Raw genomic sequence first — 19311 nt, 5'->3', positions numbered from 1 at the left:
AGATAGGGTTGACCATGAGAACCTTTTTCCATGTATGGAGTCAGCTATTATGAGGGGGCACAGCTTTAAATTAAGGGGTGGCAGGTATAGGACAGATGTTAGGGGTAGATTCTTTACTCAGCGAGTCATGAGTTCATGGAATGCCCTACCAGTAGCAGTGGTGGACTCTCCCTCTTTATGGACATTTAAACGGGCATTGGATAGGCATATGGAGGATAGTGGGCTAGTGTAGGTTAGGTGGGCTTGGATCGGCTCAACATCGAGGGACAAAGGGCTTGGACTGCGCTGTATTTTTTCTATGTTTCTATATTTCTATTTCCTTCCCTGAAGGCTATTCACATCCAGATTGGTTGCAGTTCCAGATTTTAACTGAATTCAAATTTCACCATCTGCCCAGAGTGAGATTTGAACCCATGTCCCCTTGGCATTAATCTGGCATGCTTGAATTATTATTCAAGTGACTTCACTACTCCACCACAACCTTCCCATTTGAAGGCAGCCAGCTCCAAAGGCTGGCAAAGACTGGAGATAACCTGAAGGTTAATTGGTCATGCTGTGCTTTTGAACATGCATTGCTGTTAGAGAGAGAACTGTGAAGGTGTCCATTAATCCCCATCAGTGGGGAGTAGACCAGAAGCTGTCTGGGTTACCCTAATGTCTGATCCAACTGCTCATCAAATCAAGACTTCATCACATCTCGTATTTCAGATTCCCAAAACCTCGTGGAAAGGAGATTTGTTGAAATATAACTCAGTACAGACACACGTACCAAAAGGTTCAAGAACATCTTCCCTGCCATTATTAGACTTTTCACTGTACTTAGGTACATGTGATGGCAATAAATTAAATCAAATCAAATCAAATCAGTAGTGTTTTTTTTTGTCTCCTCTTCAGATTTCCCTGTTATTGACTATCCAAAAGCAGCCTGCAGAGCAGAAGACTCTCCAACCTGGTTGGCAGAATTGGCAACACTATCTTGACCATCTTGCACCAGAGTTCAGCAGTGGAGTGGCTCACTCTTCCACGAAATGCCGTGATCACGGCCAACACAACCCTTACCATCTGGGTGGCACTGCAAGATGGGGAGAAGGAGATTCAAGAGGAACGTGCAACAGGGAAGTGAAAAACAAAAATAAAACAAGTCACAGGGTTATGTGGAAGGGGGAAGGGGAAACTGGACTGACTGAAAAAGGCCCTGTTTCAAAGGGCCAGAACTGGAATGATTGGCTGAATGGCCTTTTTCTGTGCTGCATTATTCCACAATTGGATGATACCACATTGGAAGCAGTAAGTAGTTGTAATGATTTTCTGTCAAGGCACAGTTTTTCAAGACTGTCCTTTCCACAGATTTAAAGTGATATGCGTACAAAGCAAGGGGGAATATAAGAAAATATTTTTTCACACAGCAAGTAGTTAGAATATGGGATTCAATTCTTAGAAATGTTGTGGAGACAGAAGCATTCAAGAGGGCAGAAATATGTGAACAAGGCTGGAGATTGGCACTCGATAATAGAACCAATGGATTGAATAGCCTCATTCTGCACCATACAATTTTGTGATTCCTCAACAATAAGTAATATTGTACTGCACACCCTTCTCTAACTCATTGACCTCCTGAGGATTGGTTATTATCAGGAAGTTACCCTCTTCACCACTCCAGCTTTGGCAAACAGTAACCTGCTGTCCCAACCTCATTACAACCCTGCCCTCACTGAGGCACAGTTTCCCAGGCAAGTAACGTCACAAATTTAAAATTCTTCTCTTTACTTTCAACTCATCCTATGGCCTTGCTAACACCACCACCCCCATCTCCATACATCCAACACGAAAACCTTCAAGATTTCTGCACTCCTCTCATTTCTAATTCCTTGCCCATGTCCAACAAAAATTTCAGATGGCTGTGTCTTGCTTTGTTTCAGTTCCATTTCCCCTTCTTCACATTGCGCACCCCCCCCCCCCGCCCCGCTCCACCACCCCACCACCCATCTCATATTCCTCCTTAAAATCCATCACTTTGACCAACCTTTTGGTGGCTATTCATTGTCTGAGTGCAGATAAGAAAGTAGCTTTGACTCTGGGTGTGAGGCAAGAGGAGTAAGGCTCAGCAAATCAATAAACTCCCTCCTCAAAAGAAAAATCATATATCCTGGTTTCAACCTCATAGACTGGCCTGCAATCTATTAATATGTAACTGGGGGGCATTTGCTGCTTCAAAGAAGACAGCAGTCAAAACATTTTACTGCATGTTATAATATTTCCTCAAGGAATGAGAAAAGAGAAGTGGGGGATCTCCAAATAGTTTCCGTTGCTTTTCCAGAGTGAGCAGTCAGAGATCCTGCAGGAAAATATGAACTGCTCCAGTGGCTCAGGAGAAAGGTGGTGAATATTAATGGCAGGAGTATCTGCATGCACTCCAAAGGCATGAATCTTTTCCTGACACTCCTAATTTAGAATATTAATTTTCCTTCAAAAGTTATAAACTCTGGGGTTTCTTTTGGTTGAATCTTGGAGTGAGTCATCCCTTGAGCAATTTGTAGACTCTCTAGAAATCTATTACACAGTACTCTATAATCTCCTATTTGATCTGAGTATCTTTGTTTTCCTCTCAAGAGTGATTTTTCACTTCAAGGTAGTGATTTTCTTATTTCATCAATTAAATCTGGAATTTACTCTGTGTTTATCAGCAGATGTATATAGAGTCATAGAGTCATAGAGATGTACAGCATGGAAACAGACCTTTCGGTCCAACCCGTCCATGCCGACCAGATATCCTAGCCTAATCTAGTCCCATTTGCCAGCACTTGGCCATATCTCTCCAAACCCATTCATATACCCATCCAGATGCCTTTTAAATGCTGTAACTGTAACAGCTTCCACCACTCCCTCTGGCAGCTCATTCCATACACGCACCACCCTCTGCATGAAACAGTTGCCCCTTAGCTCCCTTTGTAGCCTCTAACACTCTAAAACTTTCAGCAAGATTCGCTAGTCTCAAATTCTCTTGATTTTTCACGTTCAACTGATAGACAATCTTGTCGAGCTCATGTACGTCCATAACATAGGACCTTTTCTCCTTCAACCCTTCCTTCGAATTCAAAACACTTGTTTTTGGAAGTACATCTTTACAAATTGTGGTGGTAAACGTTTGCAATTCTCTCTCTGCATGTGGGAACTGAGGCTAAAATTGTTCATTTTCAACCTGAGACTGATGGATGTTTGCTGCCCAAGGTATTAGGTAGGGTATTAGCCAATGTTTAATCTAGCCTTGTGGTTGGTGTGAGGTGATAGAGTGACAGTGACTGCCCAGTTGCGTACGTTCTTACTTCTACGTTGAAGTTCCACTCTAAAGTTTGAGTAGAAAAATTAAGGTTAATGTTCCAGTGCTCTGTCAGCTGAGATGCTTAATTGAGCTTTCATCTGCCTGCTTGGTCAGATGCAGGGGGCCCCTATTTTGAAGGAGAGCAGGAAGGCTATCTCTTGTGCTCAGGTTAATGTTTATCCCTCAACGTTACAAACCAAAAGTCGGATTACAGTGCTGACCCCGAAATCCGAACGCCCTATTGTTTGAACAAATTGGAATCCAAACAATTATTTCAAGAAAATTTTGCCCGAAAATCCGAACACATTTTCAGAATCCGAACACCACGTACCGTTCAGGTCGCATATTGTTTGTTCAGTTCGTCCCGGGAAGTAGTCGTGTAAGCATCTCTCATGTGTCCATCACTAGTTTACCTTGTGTTTTCACCTTGATTTGTGCTTTTTTTTAAATTATCACCCTTGTGCATTCACCATGGCACCCAAGAAGAGCAGTGAAGCAAATAAGAGTAAGAGGAAGTCCGTGGGAACAACAATTGAGTCTCCTGTGCTCTATTTACTTCAACTGAGACAACTATCAAATACTTGCTATTTAGGTCATTTACTCATCTTGTTTTACCTTAACCATGTGTATTTGCAGTTAAAACTATCTTGAAAATGTTTTTTTTTGGGTCCAGAAATGGATTAATCCACTTTCCATTATTTCTTATGAGAAAAATAGTTTCGGAATCCAAACTTTTCACAATCGTAACAGCTCCTGGAACGAATTAAAGTCGGATTCCGAGGCACCACTGTATTTGACATTACTACATTGCTGTGTGTGGGGGCTTGGTGTTTGTAAATTGACTGTCATCTTTCCTACATTACAAACATCACTTATATTGTCTTTTCGATTCTGACTAATGAGAATCTAACTTTGGGATAGGATAAGCTCAAGAAGTTAAATGGCCTCCTTCTGTTCCTGGTGCCCTTTAGGGATGGAAATCTGCCATCCTTACCTGATCTGGCCCTATAAACTCACTGTGATGTAATTGACTCTTAGGTGCCTTCTGAAATGGCCAGTCGGTTAACCGATAACTAGCTCCTTGATCAGAATATGAGTTGCGTGAACATTCACAATCGGTGATAGTTTAATGCCAATCTAGTCACAAGATATCTTTCCTTTCTCCTTCATGGGATGTGGGTACTGTTGTTTATCCCCAGTTATCTGTTAACCAACTGGCTATTTCAGAGGACACCTAAGAGTCAATTACGTCACTGTGAGTTTATAGGGCCAGATCAGGTAAGGACGGCAGATTTCCATCCCTAAAGGGCACTCTGTGATGCTGATGGTGATGCTGATGGTGGTTCCTATGGTCACCATTTCTGAGATAAGCGTTATATTCTAGATTTATTGACTGAATTTAAATGCCACCAGCTACCTTAGTAATCAGAGCATTAGTATGGACTATGCTGGATAACAAACTATAGGGGATAGGTTTAAGGTGAGAGGGCAAAGATTTATAAGGGACCTAAGGGGCAACTTTTTCATAAAGAGGGTGGTGCATGTATGGAATGAGCTGCCAGAGGAAGTGGTGGAGGCTGGTACACAATTACAACATTTCAAATGCATCTGGATGGGTAATATGGATAGGAAAGGTTTAGAGGGATATGGGTCAAGTACTGGATTTATTTAAAATGGCTGGTCATAATGGACAAGCTGGACTGAAAGGTCTATTTCCTGCAAGTATAGAAAAGTATAGAAATTATAGACTGGAAGTACTAAAAATACATGCAACTGGGCAGTCACTGTCATTCCATCACCTCAGACTAGCCACATGGCGAGATTAAACATTAGTTGACAGTACTGACACATGAGGAACAGTCAATGTCACTGATTTACTCTCCCTAGACATTGATGTCTTTCTTGCTGCCAGCTCTATGAGACTTGGGTTACCTGTTGTTGGCTCCACTGAAAAGTACGGCTGTCCCTGCAGGATTTGGTAGACTATCCTGGCATGACTTCCATAGGAAGGATCATCTGCATCTGTCGCCGTCACCTGGGTAACGAAGGTTCCTGTATAGAGTACGAATAGTTAGTTCACTAACATTTTCTCCTTTACCTGATGAAACACTAACTTTTTCCCACTTCACTAAACTGAAGACGTGCTTCTGCACAAAGGTATCACTGCAGAGCAGTTTCAAAGCCCCAAGAGGACATAGTCTAAATGAACAGAACAGTAACAAAGAGTCTTTTCACCCATCCTTGCTCCGAGGGTTCGACTTCTAATAGGTACGGGAAAGGTATTGCCTTCTGTTCTCACCTCTGGCCTTCAGGCTTAGTGTTTAGATGAGTGAGGAGTGGAATCTTATAGAAACCAATGAAATTTGAACAGGACTCAACAGGGTAAACACATGAAAAATGTTGAGAGTGTCTGGTGCTGGAAAAGCACAGCAGGCCACGCAGCATCCAAGGAGCAGAAGAATCAACATTTCAGGCAAGAGCCCTTCATGAAGGATGTTCCCAATGATCAGGGAGTCCTGAACCAGGGGTCACAGATGAACAATACGCGTAGGTCATTCAGGACTTAGATAAGGAGAAAAGTCTTCACCCAGAGAATGCTGAGCCTGTGGAATTCTCTACCATAGAAAGTAGCCAAGGTCAAAACATGGAATGTTTTCAAGAAGGAGATGGATCTAATTCTTATGGTGAAAAGGATCAAAGGTAGAGAGGGAAAACAGGAACAGTAACTGAGTTGGATAATCAGCCATGATCATATTGTGGTGCAGGCTTGAAAGGCTGAATGGACTCCTCCTGCTCTTATTCACTGTTTCTATGAGCTAGAGGATGTGGATGTAACTAAAGGGCTACCACAGGGATCAATGCTGGGGGTTCAAAAGGATTTGGGAGCCCTCGTCCATGAATCACAAAAAGCTAGTCTCTACGTTCAGTGGGTGATCAGGAAGGCAAATGAAATGTTGGCCTCAATGTAGAGTAATTGAAACATTGAGATGTACAGCATGGAAATAGACCCTTCAGTTCAACTCATCCATGCTGACCAGATATCCTAAATAAATCCAGTCCCAGTTGCCAGCACTTGGCCCTTATCCCTCTCAACCCTTCCTATTCATATGCCCATCCAGATGTCTTTTAAATGTAATTGTACCAGCCTCCACTACTTCCTCTGGCAGCTCATTCCATACACACGCCACCTTCTGTGTGAAATTTTTGCCCCTCAGGTCCCTTGAAAATCTTTCCCCTCTCACCTTAAACCTATCCCCAATAGTTTTGGCCTCCCCAACCCTGAGGAAAAGACCTTACCTATTTATCCTCTCCATGCCCCTCATGATTTTATAAACCTCTATAAGGTCACCCCTCAGCCTTCGACGCTCCAGGGAAAAAAGCCCCAGCTTATTCAGCTTCTCCCTGTAGCTCAAACCTTCGACTCCTGGCAATTTGCTTGTGAGTCTTTTCTGCACCCTTTCAAGTTTAACAACATATTTCCAATTGCAGGGAGATCAGAATTGAACGCAGTATTCCAAAAATGGCCTAACCTATATCCTGTACACCCAACTCCTATATTCAATTTCAAAGAGAGTAGGGGATAAAAGTCCAGTTTTTGCTAAAATTACACAAGACATTGGTCAAATCTCAACTGGAATACTGTGAACTGTTTTGGTCCCCTTGTCTAGGGCAAGTTATACTGGCATTTCAGGCAGTCCAGAGAAGGTTCACTTGTTGCTGATATCAGCAATAGAATACTGTCTCCTGAGGAAAGGTTGAGTAGGTTGGGTCAGTAATCACTGGAATTTCGAAGAATGAAGGGTTGACCATATTGAAACATTCAAGATTCTTAGGAGACCTGGCAGGGTGGATGAAAGAAAAGGTTGTTTCTCCTTTTGGGGGAGTCTAAGTCGAGAGGGTAAAATCTCAGACCAAAGGGGTCGCAGAGATGAGGAGATTTTTTTTCTCTCTCTTAGAGAGTAGTGAATCTGTGGAATTCTTGAGCTGTCCAGTTTGATTCATTGAGTATTTTTAAGGCTGAGGTAGACATTTTTAATCAGTAAGGGAATCGAGGGTTATGGGAAGAAGGCAGAAAAGTGGAGTTGAGGGTTATCAGATATCATTGAATTGGGGAACAGACTCTATGGCTGAATAGCCTGAGCCTATTCCTAGATCTTGTGGCCTTTGCTGGACTGAGATTGAACTTAGAAAGGCAAGGATGAGGCTGATGGGTTAATGGATATGAATGTGAGTCAGCAATGGGGCTGTGAATTTGGTACAAAACCATTGACAGAACACAGGTGGCAGAGTGGCTCAGTGGTTAGCACTTCTGCCTCACAGCACCAGGGTCCTGGGCTTGATTCATGTCTGTTTGGAGTTTGCACTTTGTCTGTGTGGATTTCCTCTTGCAAGCCAGCTGAATTGGCCAAGCTAAACTACCCATAATGTTAGGTGTGTTAGTGTTTGGCGGGTCAGTGTGGGAGTGTAGGGCTAAATGGCCTGTTTCTACAACGTAGGAAATCTAATCTAACTCAGAGCAGAGGGCACTTAAAACATTCATCGCTGTTGCAGATGCATTTAAATCAGGAGAAGATATGTAATGTCGATACAGTAAAAAATATAGAGAGGGAACACAGAACTGCAGTGCTCTCAGTAATGCAGTCAGCATATTTACCTGAGTAAATCAACAAACTGTCATTCTAATGTGATACTTTTATTATTTTTTGCATGGCAGTTACCAACAGAAATATTTGTTGTAGTGATAAAAAAAATGAATTTTTCATTATTTCTAGTCAAGATATCTTGGGAGACAGAATCAAAATAATAAATGTTGTGCTGGAGGCATTGGGATAAGGGGCACACATTTAAGATGAAAGGCAGAAAGTTTACAGGGGATTTGAGGAAAATGTTTTTTCAAACAGAGTATTGTGGGGGTCTGGAATGTGCTGCCTGGGAGGATAGCTAAGAAGGGAAGCCTCAGAGCCTTTATAATGTACTTGCACCAACACTTGAAATGTCATAATATTCAAGTCCAGTGTAGATTTAGTGGGGTTTGTGGGTGGTACAGATTCGATAGACCAAAAGGCATTTTCTGTACTTAATGATTTATCAATGTGTTCGGCTTTAAGATGCAAATTAAATGAAGGAGAGGCAGAGAGGCAGAATGATTTAAGGGGAGAGAGAGGAAGGAAAATGATCATAGTTTAGAGGGTATGGGTTGGTGGTGGTAATATTAAAAGCAAATCTGCTTTGTTTGTTAATCATTTTAAATTTAAACTCTTTCATTCTTGTCCCTTTAATGAGTGGAAATGTTTTCTCCAAGGTTTCCAATCTTCCCTCATAATGATTTTTTATATCCCTGGTCCCACTCTCACCTTCCACCTCTCACATTGAATTTCATTTACTATCCACGTGTCTACTCCATCAAGACTGGGGAAGAGTCAATAAAGTTACTTGCGTTTGGAGTCAGATAGAGACCACATTTCCTTTCCTCAAGGACATTAGTTTATGACAATCTGGTAGCTTCAGCCTCCCTGGGGATGATTCAGTGATTAGCGAGGCTGCCTTATAACACCAAGGACCTAGGTTCAATTCCACCCTCTGGCAACTGTCCATGTGGAGTTTGCACATTCTCCCTTTATCTGTGTGGGTTTCTTCTGGGTCCTCCGGTTTCCTCCCATAGTCCAAAGGTGTGCAGGCTAGGCGGATTGGTTGTGGGAAATGCAGGGATGGGGTGGGTGGGGTGGGTCCAGATGGGATGCTCTTCAAAGGATTGATATGGACTCAATGGGCCAAATGGCCTGATTCCATACTATAGGGATTCAATGATTCTATTCTGTGATAGCTATAGACTCCAGTACCTTTAATTATTTGACATTTGCTAGTTATCACAGTGAAACATGAAACTATATTCATTGTCTTCATAAAAGTGTTAATTTGGCATCACTAGTAGGGCAACATTTATTGCACATTAAGGGCCATAGTGAAGAGTTATCCACATCTCTGTGATCCTGGAGTCACATGTAGGACAGAAGATTTCCTCCCCATAAAAGACATGTGAACTAGTTGGGATTTCACAACAGTTAACATGGTCACCATAAGGTTAAACTTTCCTTGGAGTTATAATTCACCATCTCCCGCAATAGAACTTGAAGCCACATCCCTAGCACAATTACCGAAGAGTCTACTGACGTGACGAACATTCTATCATTGCCCCATGCAATTAAATTGACTCTTTAGATCAGGTCTTAGTGAAAAAGCTAGCTAGTGATAGAACAACCATGCTATCACATCATAAATGCTTTACGACAGGAACATTGAATGCATTACACTCCTACATATTAGACTTTGCTGTGCATTCATATGCAGGCGCTCTGAACCTATCCTGTGAGGTAAATGAGATGACTGTAGAATAACAGCAAATGTTTGCTCTGTGACATTCTCCAGACAGTGATGGGTACATACCCAGCCAGATGTATCTGAAATGAGAACTGCATGAGTTGTTCATTATTTCATCTTTGCAGACTCCCTCTGCTGGTACATGTGTATATGATAGTCCAAATGGACAAAGTTACAATTGCAACACACCAGACCGTTCTTTCTTGTGGTGCTTCCAATATTGGAGGAAATCTTCACAGAGCCAAATCAAATTAATAAATGCCATAGAAAGTAAGAGAGTGTCAGGAGTGCTTTCAATGAAACAAATAGAATATGACAGGTCAGAATGGGTTTTGGAGAGGAGTTATAGAATGTGGGTCTTCAGGGGTTGAAAGCATAATTAGTGAAGATGGAAGATCTGCTTCAGAGGAATGATGGGATATAAACCAAACCTCACATGGAAGGAAAATATTGTGGGTACTGGAAATCTGAAATTAAAGTGTAGAATATTATAACCACTCAGCAGGTTTGACAGCACTGACAGAGAGAGATTAATGGCACACACCTATTTCAGTTTGATGAACTTTCATAAAATTTGTTTCTCTCTCCAAAGATGCTGACCAAACAGCTGAGGATTTCCAGCATATTCTGTTTGTTACTGTCATGTAGAAACTCAAAATGAAGGCATTGAGAGTCAGTTTCAGGGGCCCATATGCTGTATACCTCAAAGATCTTGAGCTCAAATTTCACGGAGGGGCAGATAGTGGAATATTTCCAGGTGGAATATTATGGAAACATTATCAAAAAGTTGTAAGCTCCTCTGTATGTTTTTACAAGTACCCAGTATCTGTTACACCTTAGGGACATTGGATCTCTCACAGCAGGGCTGGTGTCAAGTCTTTGATGGAGGTCACTAAAACACATGAGGTTGGCCCAGATTAAACTCTATCCCAGGTCAACTTTAATTTTCCGCAGGGGCTAGACACTTTCATGAGGCCATCTTGAATATGATAATGGAGGTTTGGACTGTGGATCCCTTACTGTCTGACTTTCATTAGTCAAAACATTGAGTACAGGAGTTGGGATGTTAGGTTGCAGCTGCACAAGATATTGGTAAGGTTGCTTTTGAAATACTGCATACAATTCTGGTCACTCTGCAGTAGGAAGGATGTTATTAAACTGCAGACAGTGCAAAAAAGATTTACAAGCATGTTATCAAGAGTGGAAAGTTTGACTGAGGCTGGGAAAGTACCTGAAATGCCTGAGGATGACAGGTGACCTTACAGAGGTTTATAAAAACATGAGGGGCATGAGGGGCAAGGCGAATCGCCAGGGTCTTTTCCCCAGGGTGGGGGAGTCCAAATATAGAGGGCATAGGTTTCAGGTAAGAGGGGAAAGGTTTAAAAGGGACCGAAGGGGCAACTTTCTCACACAGCGGGTGGTGTGTGTATGGAATGAGCTGCCAGAGGAAGTGTTGGAAGGGGGTATAATTACATTTAAAAGTACATTTACAAGTCCATTTAAAAGACATTTGGACAGGTACAAGGATGGGAAGAACTTAGAGGCCAAATGCAGGCAAATGAGACTCGTTCAGTTTAGGAAAGCTGATTGGCATGGACAAGTGGGCCAAAGGGTCTGATTCCACCCTGCATGACTCTAATGTGATAATAATTTCACTCCCTTACCGTCAGGTGACCTTTCAGGCACCGTGGCAACGTATGGTTCATCCAGAAACTGCGGTTCATTGTCATTGATGTCCTGGACCTTAATGTGGAACTCGGACTCTGGTTCTACATATTGGTTGGTTTCTCTGTCAACCACTTGCGCCCGCAGGATGTAAAATGGCTTCTCCTCTCGGTCCAGCTTCTTTAAGAGGAAAATATCTCCATTGTCCTCATCGATGGTGAAGATTGTGCCAGCTCCATCACCCGTCAGGTTATATCGTAAAGAACCATTCCCATTGTCCGAATCAGAGTGGAGCTGCGGGTGTCAGTCATGTGAATAGAATCATAGAATCACAGAACTAAAGTAAATAGTTGAGCAAGTAACATACAAAGACGTGACAAACTGGCTGATATTATAAGAGTGACTTTCAGGTCCTTAATGCAACACCATTTTCAGCTTAGCAACAAAATGTCAAGGAATATTCTGAATGACATAGGGGCTATAAGAGGTTACACAATGTTATACACTTAAAATCAGGTTGTGAGCTGACACATACTTGACCCCAATAGGCGCAATGTCAGCCCAGTATTTGGTTACAAGAGTTTGAGGAAGGGGATGGGGTAACTGGGGCAGAGGAGGACAACACAGAATTGTTACAACAAGAAGGAGGCCATTTGGCCCATTGTGTCTGCACTGGTTCTATCTCCTAGTGTCAATCTCCTGTCTTTTTCCCATAACTGTGCACATTATTTCTATCCAAATAATTGTCCAATACGCTCTTGAATGCTTCAATTGAATCTGCCTCCACTCCATTTCCAGGCAGCACATTCCACACCTGAACTACTCGCTGCGTGAAGTGTCTTTTCTCCTGTTGACCCTTGTTTTATTTCACATCACTTTAAATCTATGCCCCATGTTTCAAGTAATCTTAGAGTGCGCAGACTTGCAATTAACAACAGGGATTCAGCAAATTCATGTTCTGCTGACACTTCTCTGCAACTATCCTCAGGTGACTGTCTGTGTGGAGTTTGCACATTCTCCCCGTGTCTGTGTGGGTTTCCTCCGGGTGCTCCAGTTTCCTCCCACAATCCAAAGATGTACACGTTAAGGTGGATTAGGAGAAAGTGAGGATAATGCCTGAAAATTCGATTCTCCTGCTTCTCGGATGCTGCCTGACCTGCTGTGCTTTTCCAGCACTAAACTCTCGACTGAGGTGGAGTAGCCGTGGTAAACTGCCCATAGTGTCAAGGGATGTGCAGTGTTACAGGAATAGGGTGGGGGGAGGAGGGTATGTGTGGGATGCCCACTTGGTGGGCCGAATGGCCTGCTTCCTCATCGTAGGGATTGTATGATTCTATGATTCTGTGAAATGAAATTGTGATTTCTACATTCTCTGCCCATTATCAAATCTCAGACAGCTGTTTCTGGACCCAGGGATTCTTGTTTGGATAAAGATTTCCACTGTTGGGAGATCTTGACATTTTCTTTGGGGGCTGAAATTATTTCAAATCGCAGCAGATTTTCAGATATCAAACAATCACTCAAGGTATTAAAATGTCAGGCTATTGTTTCCTTACAATGCTACACCAAATAAGAGCACAGCCCCTCCCTCCCTCCTCCGCACGCTGGGTCAGGATGAAACGTTTCACTTAGTCTTGACGAAGATATGAGTCCGTTTGCACTAATAGGGTGGTCAGAGATTTGTTGTCTCACTGTTTTCCCGAAAAGCAGTCTGTGCCAGCTTACGCAGCTGAATCAACAAAAGGTAAGCTTCTATCCTAATCATTTATCCTTTTGTTGGTGTCTACAGTAGGATATTTACCTGATGTGGAAATGCTTATGCAGAATCTGTGGGTGGGCATTGTGGTATTGAAGGATCTAACAGATATTTATTACATCGAGCCTCATGTATAAAGATTTCATTCCTCAGGCACACAAGAGGAGCCTGCTTCAAGTGATCAGGTGTAAGATGGATTATGATACACAAGGTCACAGGAATGATACTGTCTCTTATAGCTACACTGACATAGCAACCGTGAGACATAACACAATATTGGTCACCTTTGACTCGACTATTTTACTACACTTCTATTTATATGGTGAACCATATTCTACCTTTGATAAACATTATAATTCAAAACTTTGCTCCCTGTGTCACACCACACAGTCCTGTTCTCCTATTGCTTCTGCGCTGGCTGACCTATGAAATTGCTTCCAGACAAGAAATATCTTGATTATAAAATTGTCATCCTCTTGTGCCTCCATGGCCTCCTCTGTCCTAATTCTCTGCCAGTTTGACAGCCCTCTATATGATCTGCAACTCTTTGATTCCGATTGGATTGAGATCTGGCCGGAGGTCATCTTGACCTGAAATGTTAACACCTTCTCTCTGCACAGGGTCTGACTGACCTGCTAAATATTTCCAGCATTTTCTATCAATGTTCCTCTACTCTGGGCCCTTGAACTTTAGTTTTTAAAAAAATTCTTTTCTACTTAATTCTTAATCTTTTAGTGTTTCATTGTTGAATTTTAATGGATCAGCTCTTCCACTGCCCGGATACAAGACTCCTCTTCTCTCCTTCAACCTGTCCTCCTTCCCAGCATTCCTGAAAGTCTTTGATTTCTACTTTAATATCTCCATGTGTGGTTTGGTGTCATGTTTTATTTTGTAACAGTGCTGTGAAGCACAGAATGCTGTTTTATTATATTAAAGGTACCACTGAAGTGCATGTTGCTGTCACACATACACCAGAAAATTTAAATAAAAGGTTAGTGGTGTGTTCAATAAATAATGAACTCAGTTGGGGACTAAAATGGCCATTCTGTTACGATCTTTTATTTTTAACCCCTCTGCAAGGCTGCTTTTGATCCCATTCTTGATTACATCTGTTTTCCTCATGTTTTACAGAAGCAGGGAAGCAAACTATAGAGTAAGAGACCATTCTGCCCTCAGAGACTGTGCCATTTCTTTCAAGGAACTACACAATTACACGCCCTCCCCTGGTCTTGCCTCCATGCTCTGGCGATTTTCTTCCCTTCAAGTATTTATCCAACCTGCCTGTAGACATTACGATCAACATCCTGGAGGCGACCGTTGATGAAAAACTGACTTGGTCACCCGTCTGAATATTGTGGTTACGTGGGCGAGTCAGAGGTTAGGAACTCTGTGGTGAGTAAACCACCTTCAGTCTCCCCCAGTGTCCATTCCTCCCTCCCTCTGCAAGGCACCAGTTTGGGGTGTGTTAGAATGCTCTTCGCTTGTGTGTATGCATGCAGCTCCAACAACACTCAAGAAGCTGAGTAACACCCAAGACAAAGCAGTCCACTTGATAGCCACCCTGCCCTACCTTAAATATTCACTTCCCTCACCATCATTGTCCAATAGCAGCAGTATGTATCATCGACAAACGCATTGCAGTGTCTCACCCAGGCCCTTGCAATAGCACCCTCCCCCATCTCGTAGGACAAGAGTGCGAGTATAATGGAAGCACAATAACCTGGGAATTCACCTCCAAGCCGGGGTCAAAATCCTCAAATTCCCTTTCTAAAATCACGGTGGTCACTTCGATTCCTCAAGGGCTGCAACGCAAAAGGCAGTTCCCCACCACCTTCTCAGGGGCAATCAGAGGCGGCCAACATTTGCTCGTCTATGGAAAGAATAAAAGAAAACTCTGTTTCTACCCCCCTTTCAGGCAGTGCTTTCCTGACCACCACATTCGAAAAATACTCAGTGTCCCACCTCTTTGATCAGAAGACAGAGATACACCGAATGTTTTCACATTCCTTTCTCCTGCAATCCCACTCAGCCACTGGAATCTATCCTGAGGTGCGGTGTGTGATTTGTCTTTCGCCCCTGTTATTCCTACCAATTTCCATAGCATTCCCTGAAGCTTCGCCAACTGGTGGTCTCCCTGGGTGAACTGTTACCAATCCACAGACAGAAAGTATGGCTTCTATCTCAAGATACACCCTGTGCAGTGGCAACAATCTATCAGTGTCACAAAGCAACTTATCTTCACGTTCCTGGAGTGAGCACTCGGGTAGGTCGACCCTGAGGTACGATGGCAATATGAGAAAATCAGCCCTGAGCTATTTCACGGGAACCCAGTGCACATTATGAATTGGCTTAGTTACCAAAAATCTCTAGCTAGAATTTGAACAAGTACAGAACATGATGGATATCATGTACCACCTGATGAAGGAGCAGTGCTTTGAAAGCTCGTGCTTCCAAACAAGCATCTGGTGTTGTGTGATTTTTAATTTTGTTTCAAGACTCTCTCCCAGTGGGTTTTTTCTCTCCATTCACGGGAAATGGGCGTCATTTTTATTTATTGCCTGGCCTTAATTGTCCAGAGAGCTTTTAGGTGACAACAAAATTGCTGTGGGTCTGGAGTCACATTCAGGCCAGACCAGATTCGGACAGCAGATTTCCTACCCTAAACAGCATTAGTGAACTAGATGGGTTTTATAACAACAGTTCCTGTTTTTCTCATTAGGCTAACATTTTTACATCCAATTTTCTTTTCAAACTGAATTTATATTTCACTATGTGTGGTGGCTGATGGGTTTCTCACCCATTTCTCCGAGATCATTAATCTGAAATTCTGGTTTATTAACCATGTGACATTACCACTGTGCCACCAGCTCCCCTAATGTAGACATTTTCTAACTAACCGGTTCAGGGATGGTATTACATACCTCTGGAGCAGGTGAGACTTGAACCCTCGTCTCCTGGCTAAGGTGTAGGGACATGACTACTGTTCCACAAAAGCATCTGCCACTGTTAAATTCCATTTGTGTTCTGCACAATATGAAGGGTTTTGGGTCATTGTCTGTCAGAGAATTGCCTGGAGCCAATTTTCTTGGCAGTGCTGTTTTGCACTACCTTCTGATCTTAGGGATAGGACAAAGAGGCAGGACCGACTGTCTGGCAGGAACTGGAACTGAAGCCATTCTCTTGGGTGCTGTTCAGAACCACATACTCGCTAACACGGCTCACTGATTTGTGTTATTTGTCAAGTGATAGCCCAACTTCAACCAAGAGAAAAATAATGGGGTACTTTATCAACTCTTACAATTTGCATCATTTATATAACATTATTTCTTCATATTGCAAATCATCTCCAGGAGTTTTACTGAGTGTAATTTGATAATAAGGCACATAACAAGATTATTAAAGTGTTTGAGAAGATAAAAATAGAAAAGATGGTTTCTACATGTACAAGAGGCCAAAACTACAGCTATAAATATCTGTTCATCACTAATAATGAATTCAGGAGAAAATTCTTCGCTCAGTGTTATGAAAGTGTGTTATTTGAAATCATAATTTAGAACATCATTGACAGGAAGTATATCTATATCTGAGAGATTTTGGGAAAGAAACACTTTGCTAAGTAAAGGAGACTGATATTTAGAGGGAGAACTTTCTCATCAAAATTTATGAAATGAAAACCACTGGAAAATCTCAGCACCACAACTGGTACAACAGAGTGTTACAAGGGGACATAAATTTAAGGTGAAGGGTGGAAGGTATAGGGGAGATGTCAGGGGTGGGTTCTTTACCCAGACAGTGGTGGGGGCATGGAATGCGCTGCCTGTGGGAGTGGTAGAGTCAGAATCTTTGGTGACCTTTAAGCGGCAATTGGATAGGTACATGGATGGGTGCTTAAGCTAGGACAAATGTTCGGCACAACATCGTGGGCCGAAGGGCCTGTTCTGTGCTGTATTGTTCTATGTTCTAATGATTCTTAAAAGGAAAATTCATAATCTGTAACACTGTCTCCTGAAAAAGAAATCCAGTAACTGATTCCGAACGATACCCTGGGGCCATTGTCTGCTTTTTGCTACAGACCAACATTTGAAACAATCCATGATTTTCCTTTTACTGAATGTAATGTTACTTGGCCAACTGTTTTTAAGACAGCACTTAGCCAAGTCATACAAGTTTTCTAAATGGTATGTGGATTTATGTCTGTGTTGATTATATTTAAAGCTTTTGTTAACAATCTTTCAACCTTTATTGATGCAAACATGTAAAATGGGAGCAGAAATAGGCCATTCAGCCCCTTAAACCTGTTCCCCCAATCAGGAAGACCATGGCAGATCTGTTTGTGTTTGGAATTTCATACTCTCATCTCGCCCTGATTATTTTTGATATTCCTGCCAAACCAGAATCTATCGATTTCTGTCTCTTTTTTTAGATTAGATTCCCTACAGTGTGGAAACAGGCCCTTCGGCCCAACAAGTCCACACCGACCCTCCGAAAAGTACCCACCCAGATCCATTTCCCTCTGACTATTGCACCTAACTCTACGGACAATTTAGCATGGCCAATTCACCTGACCTGCACACCTTTGGACTGTGGGAGGAAACCGGAGTACCCGGAGGAAACCCACGCAGACAACGTGCAAACTCCACACAGACAGTCGGCCAAGGCTGAATCGAACCTGGGTCCCTGGTGCTGTGAGGCAGCAGTGCTAACCACTGAGCCACCATGCATCTTAAAAAGATTCAATGGCCAATTGAGTACTTGTAAAGGATCTGAGAAGATTGAAAGCAGGACACAAAAGGATACAAACACCTGAAGAAGGGCTCATGCCCGAAACATCGATTCTCCTGCTCCTTGGATGCTACCTGACCTGCTGCGCTTTTCCAGCAACACATTTTCAGCACAAAAGGATACATGCAGATAAGTTACAGGAAGCTCCTAAGTTGTTTTCCAGGTACATTAAGGGTAAAAAGATAATGAGGGAAAGAGTTTGGCCCATGAAAGACCACTGTAGTAATTTGTGTGTGGAGCTGGAGGATGTAACTGGGTTCTAAATGAATGCTTTGTGTTGGTGTTCACCAGCGAGAGGAACGGTGTGGGTAAAGAAATCAGGGAAAAGGTCTGTGATACAATTAAAGATATTAACATAGACAAGGAGGACGTGATCTGACAGGCTTAAAATTATGTAAACCTCCAGATGAAATGTGTCCCAGATCGCTGAGTGGGGCAAGGGTGCAAATAGCTGGGGCATTTGCAAAAGTTTTCAATTCATCTCTGACCACCAGAGTAGTGCTGGAGATTGGAGGACAATATGGTAGAAATATTCAAGAAGGGAGCAAAAGATAAGCCAGGAAACTACAGGCCAGTCAAACTAACCTCAGCGACAGGGAAACTATTGGAAGGAGTCCTCAGGGACAGAATTAAACTGCAATTGGAGAGGCAGTAATTAACCAAGAACAGTCAGCATGGTTTTGTTAAGGGGAAGCTGTATCTGACCTTGAATGGATTTTTTGAAGAGGTGGTCAGGTGTGTAGATGAAGGAAAGGACTTCAGCAAAGCTTCTGATCAGGTCCTGAATGAGAGACGGATAGCACAGCCGAGAGAACATGGAATCCAAAGAAACTTGGAAATTGGATCCACAACTGGCTGTGTGCCAGGAAGTCAAGGGTGATGGATAAGTGCTATTTTTGTAACTGGAAATCAGTGTCCATTAGGAGCCGGATTGGGCCCCTTGTTTTTTGTGGTTTATATAAAAGATTTAGACTTGAACACAGCAAGATTTTCAGTACGTTCACACATGAGACGAAAATTGATGCTATGGTAAACGAGTTATCAAGATGGCGACAGATGAGGCCTATGGAGATGGGGCTCATCAACTCCAACTGCTTTTGTTCTGTTATTTTCATCTCATTTCCTGTTTCTCGTTTGTTCTTTTTTTTTAAACTTACTTATTGTATGGAGATCAGACGGTTTCATGACGACAGAAAAGGGTCTCAGTGCAGACACATGGCGCAGTGTGTGATCCCAGTGTGGACACATGGCGCAGTGTGTGATCCCAGTGTGGACACATGGTGCAATGTGTGATCCCAGTGTGGACACATGGCGCAGTGTGTGATCCCAGTGCAGACACATGGTGCAGTGTGTGATCCCAGTGCGGACACATGGTGCAGTGTGTGATCCCAGTGCAGACACATGGCGCAGT

General features: G+C 42.6%; 1 protein-coding gene across 1 annotated transcript in view; it reads right to left on the bottom strand.

Moving 5' to 3' along the window:
* LOC122548764 (cadherin-7-like) overlaps positions 1-19311 on the bottom strand; it is a 138462-nt gene that overhangs the window by 66510 nt on the left and 52641 nt on the right. The window contains exons 3-4 of the mRNA XM_043687532.1: positions 11362-11656; positions 5252-5371 (exon numbers count right to left, since the gene is read on the bottom strand). Coding sequence (XP_043543467.1) covers positions 5252-5371; positions 11362-11656 — 415 coding nt within the window. The remainder of the gene's footprint in view (positions 1-5251; positions 5372-11361; positions 11657-19311) is intronic.

Source organism: Chiloscyllium plagiosum, chromosome 4 (genome assembly GCF_004010195.1).
Source record: "Chiloscyllium plagiosum isolate BGI_BamShark_2017 chromosome 4, ASM401019v2, whole genome shotgun sequence".
In the NCBI taxonomy this organism is placed as follows: domain Eukaryota; kingdom Metazoa; phylum Chordata; class Chondrichthyes; order Orectolobiformes; family Hemiscylliidae; genus Chiloscyllium; species Chiloscyllium plagiosum.
Note: the sequence above shows the minus strand (reverse complement) of the source record. Positions and strands in the feature narration are given on the sequence as shown.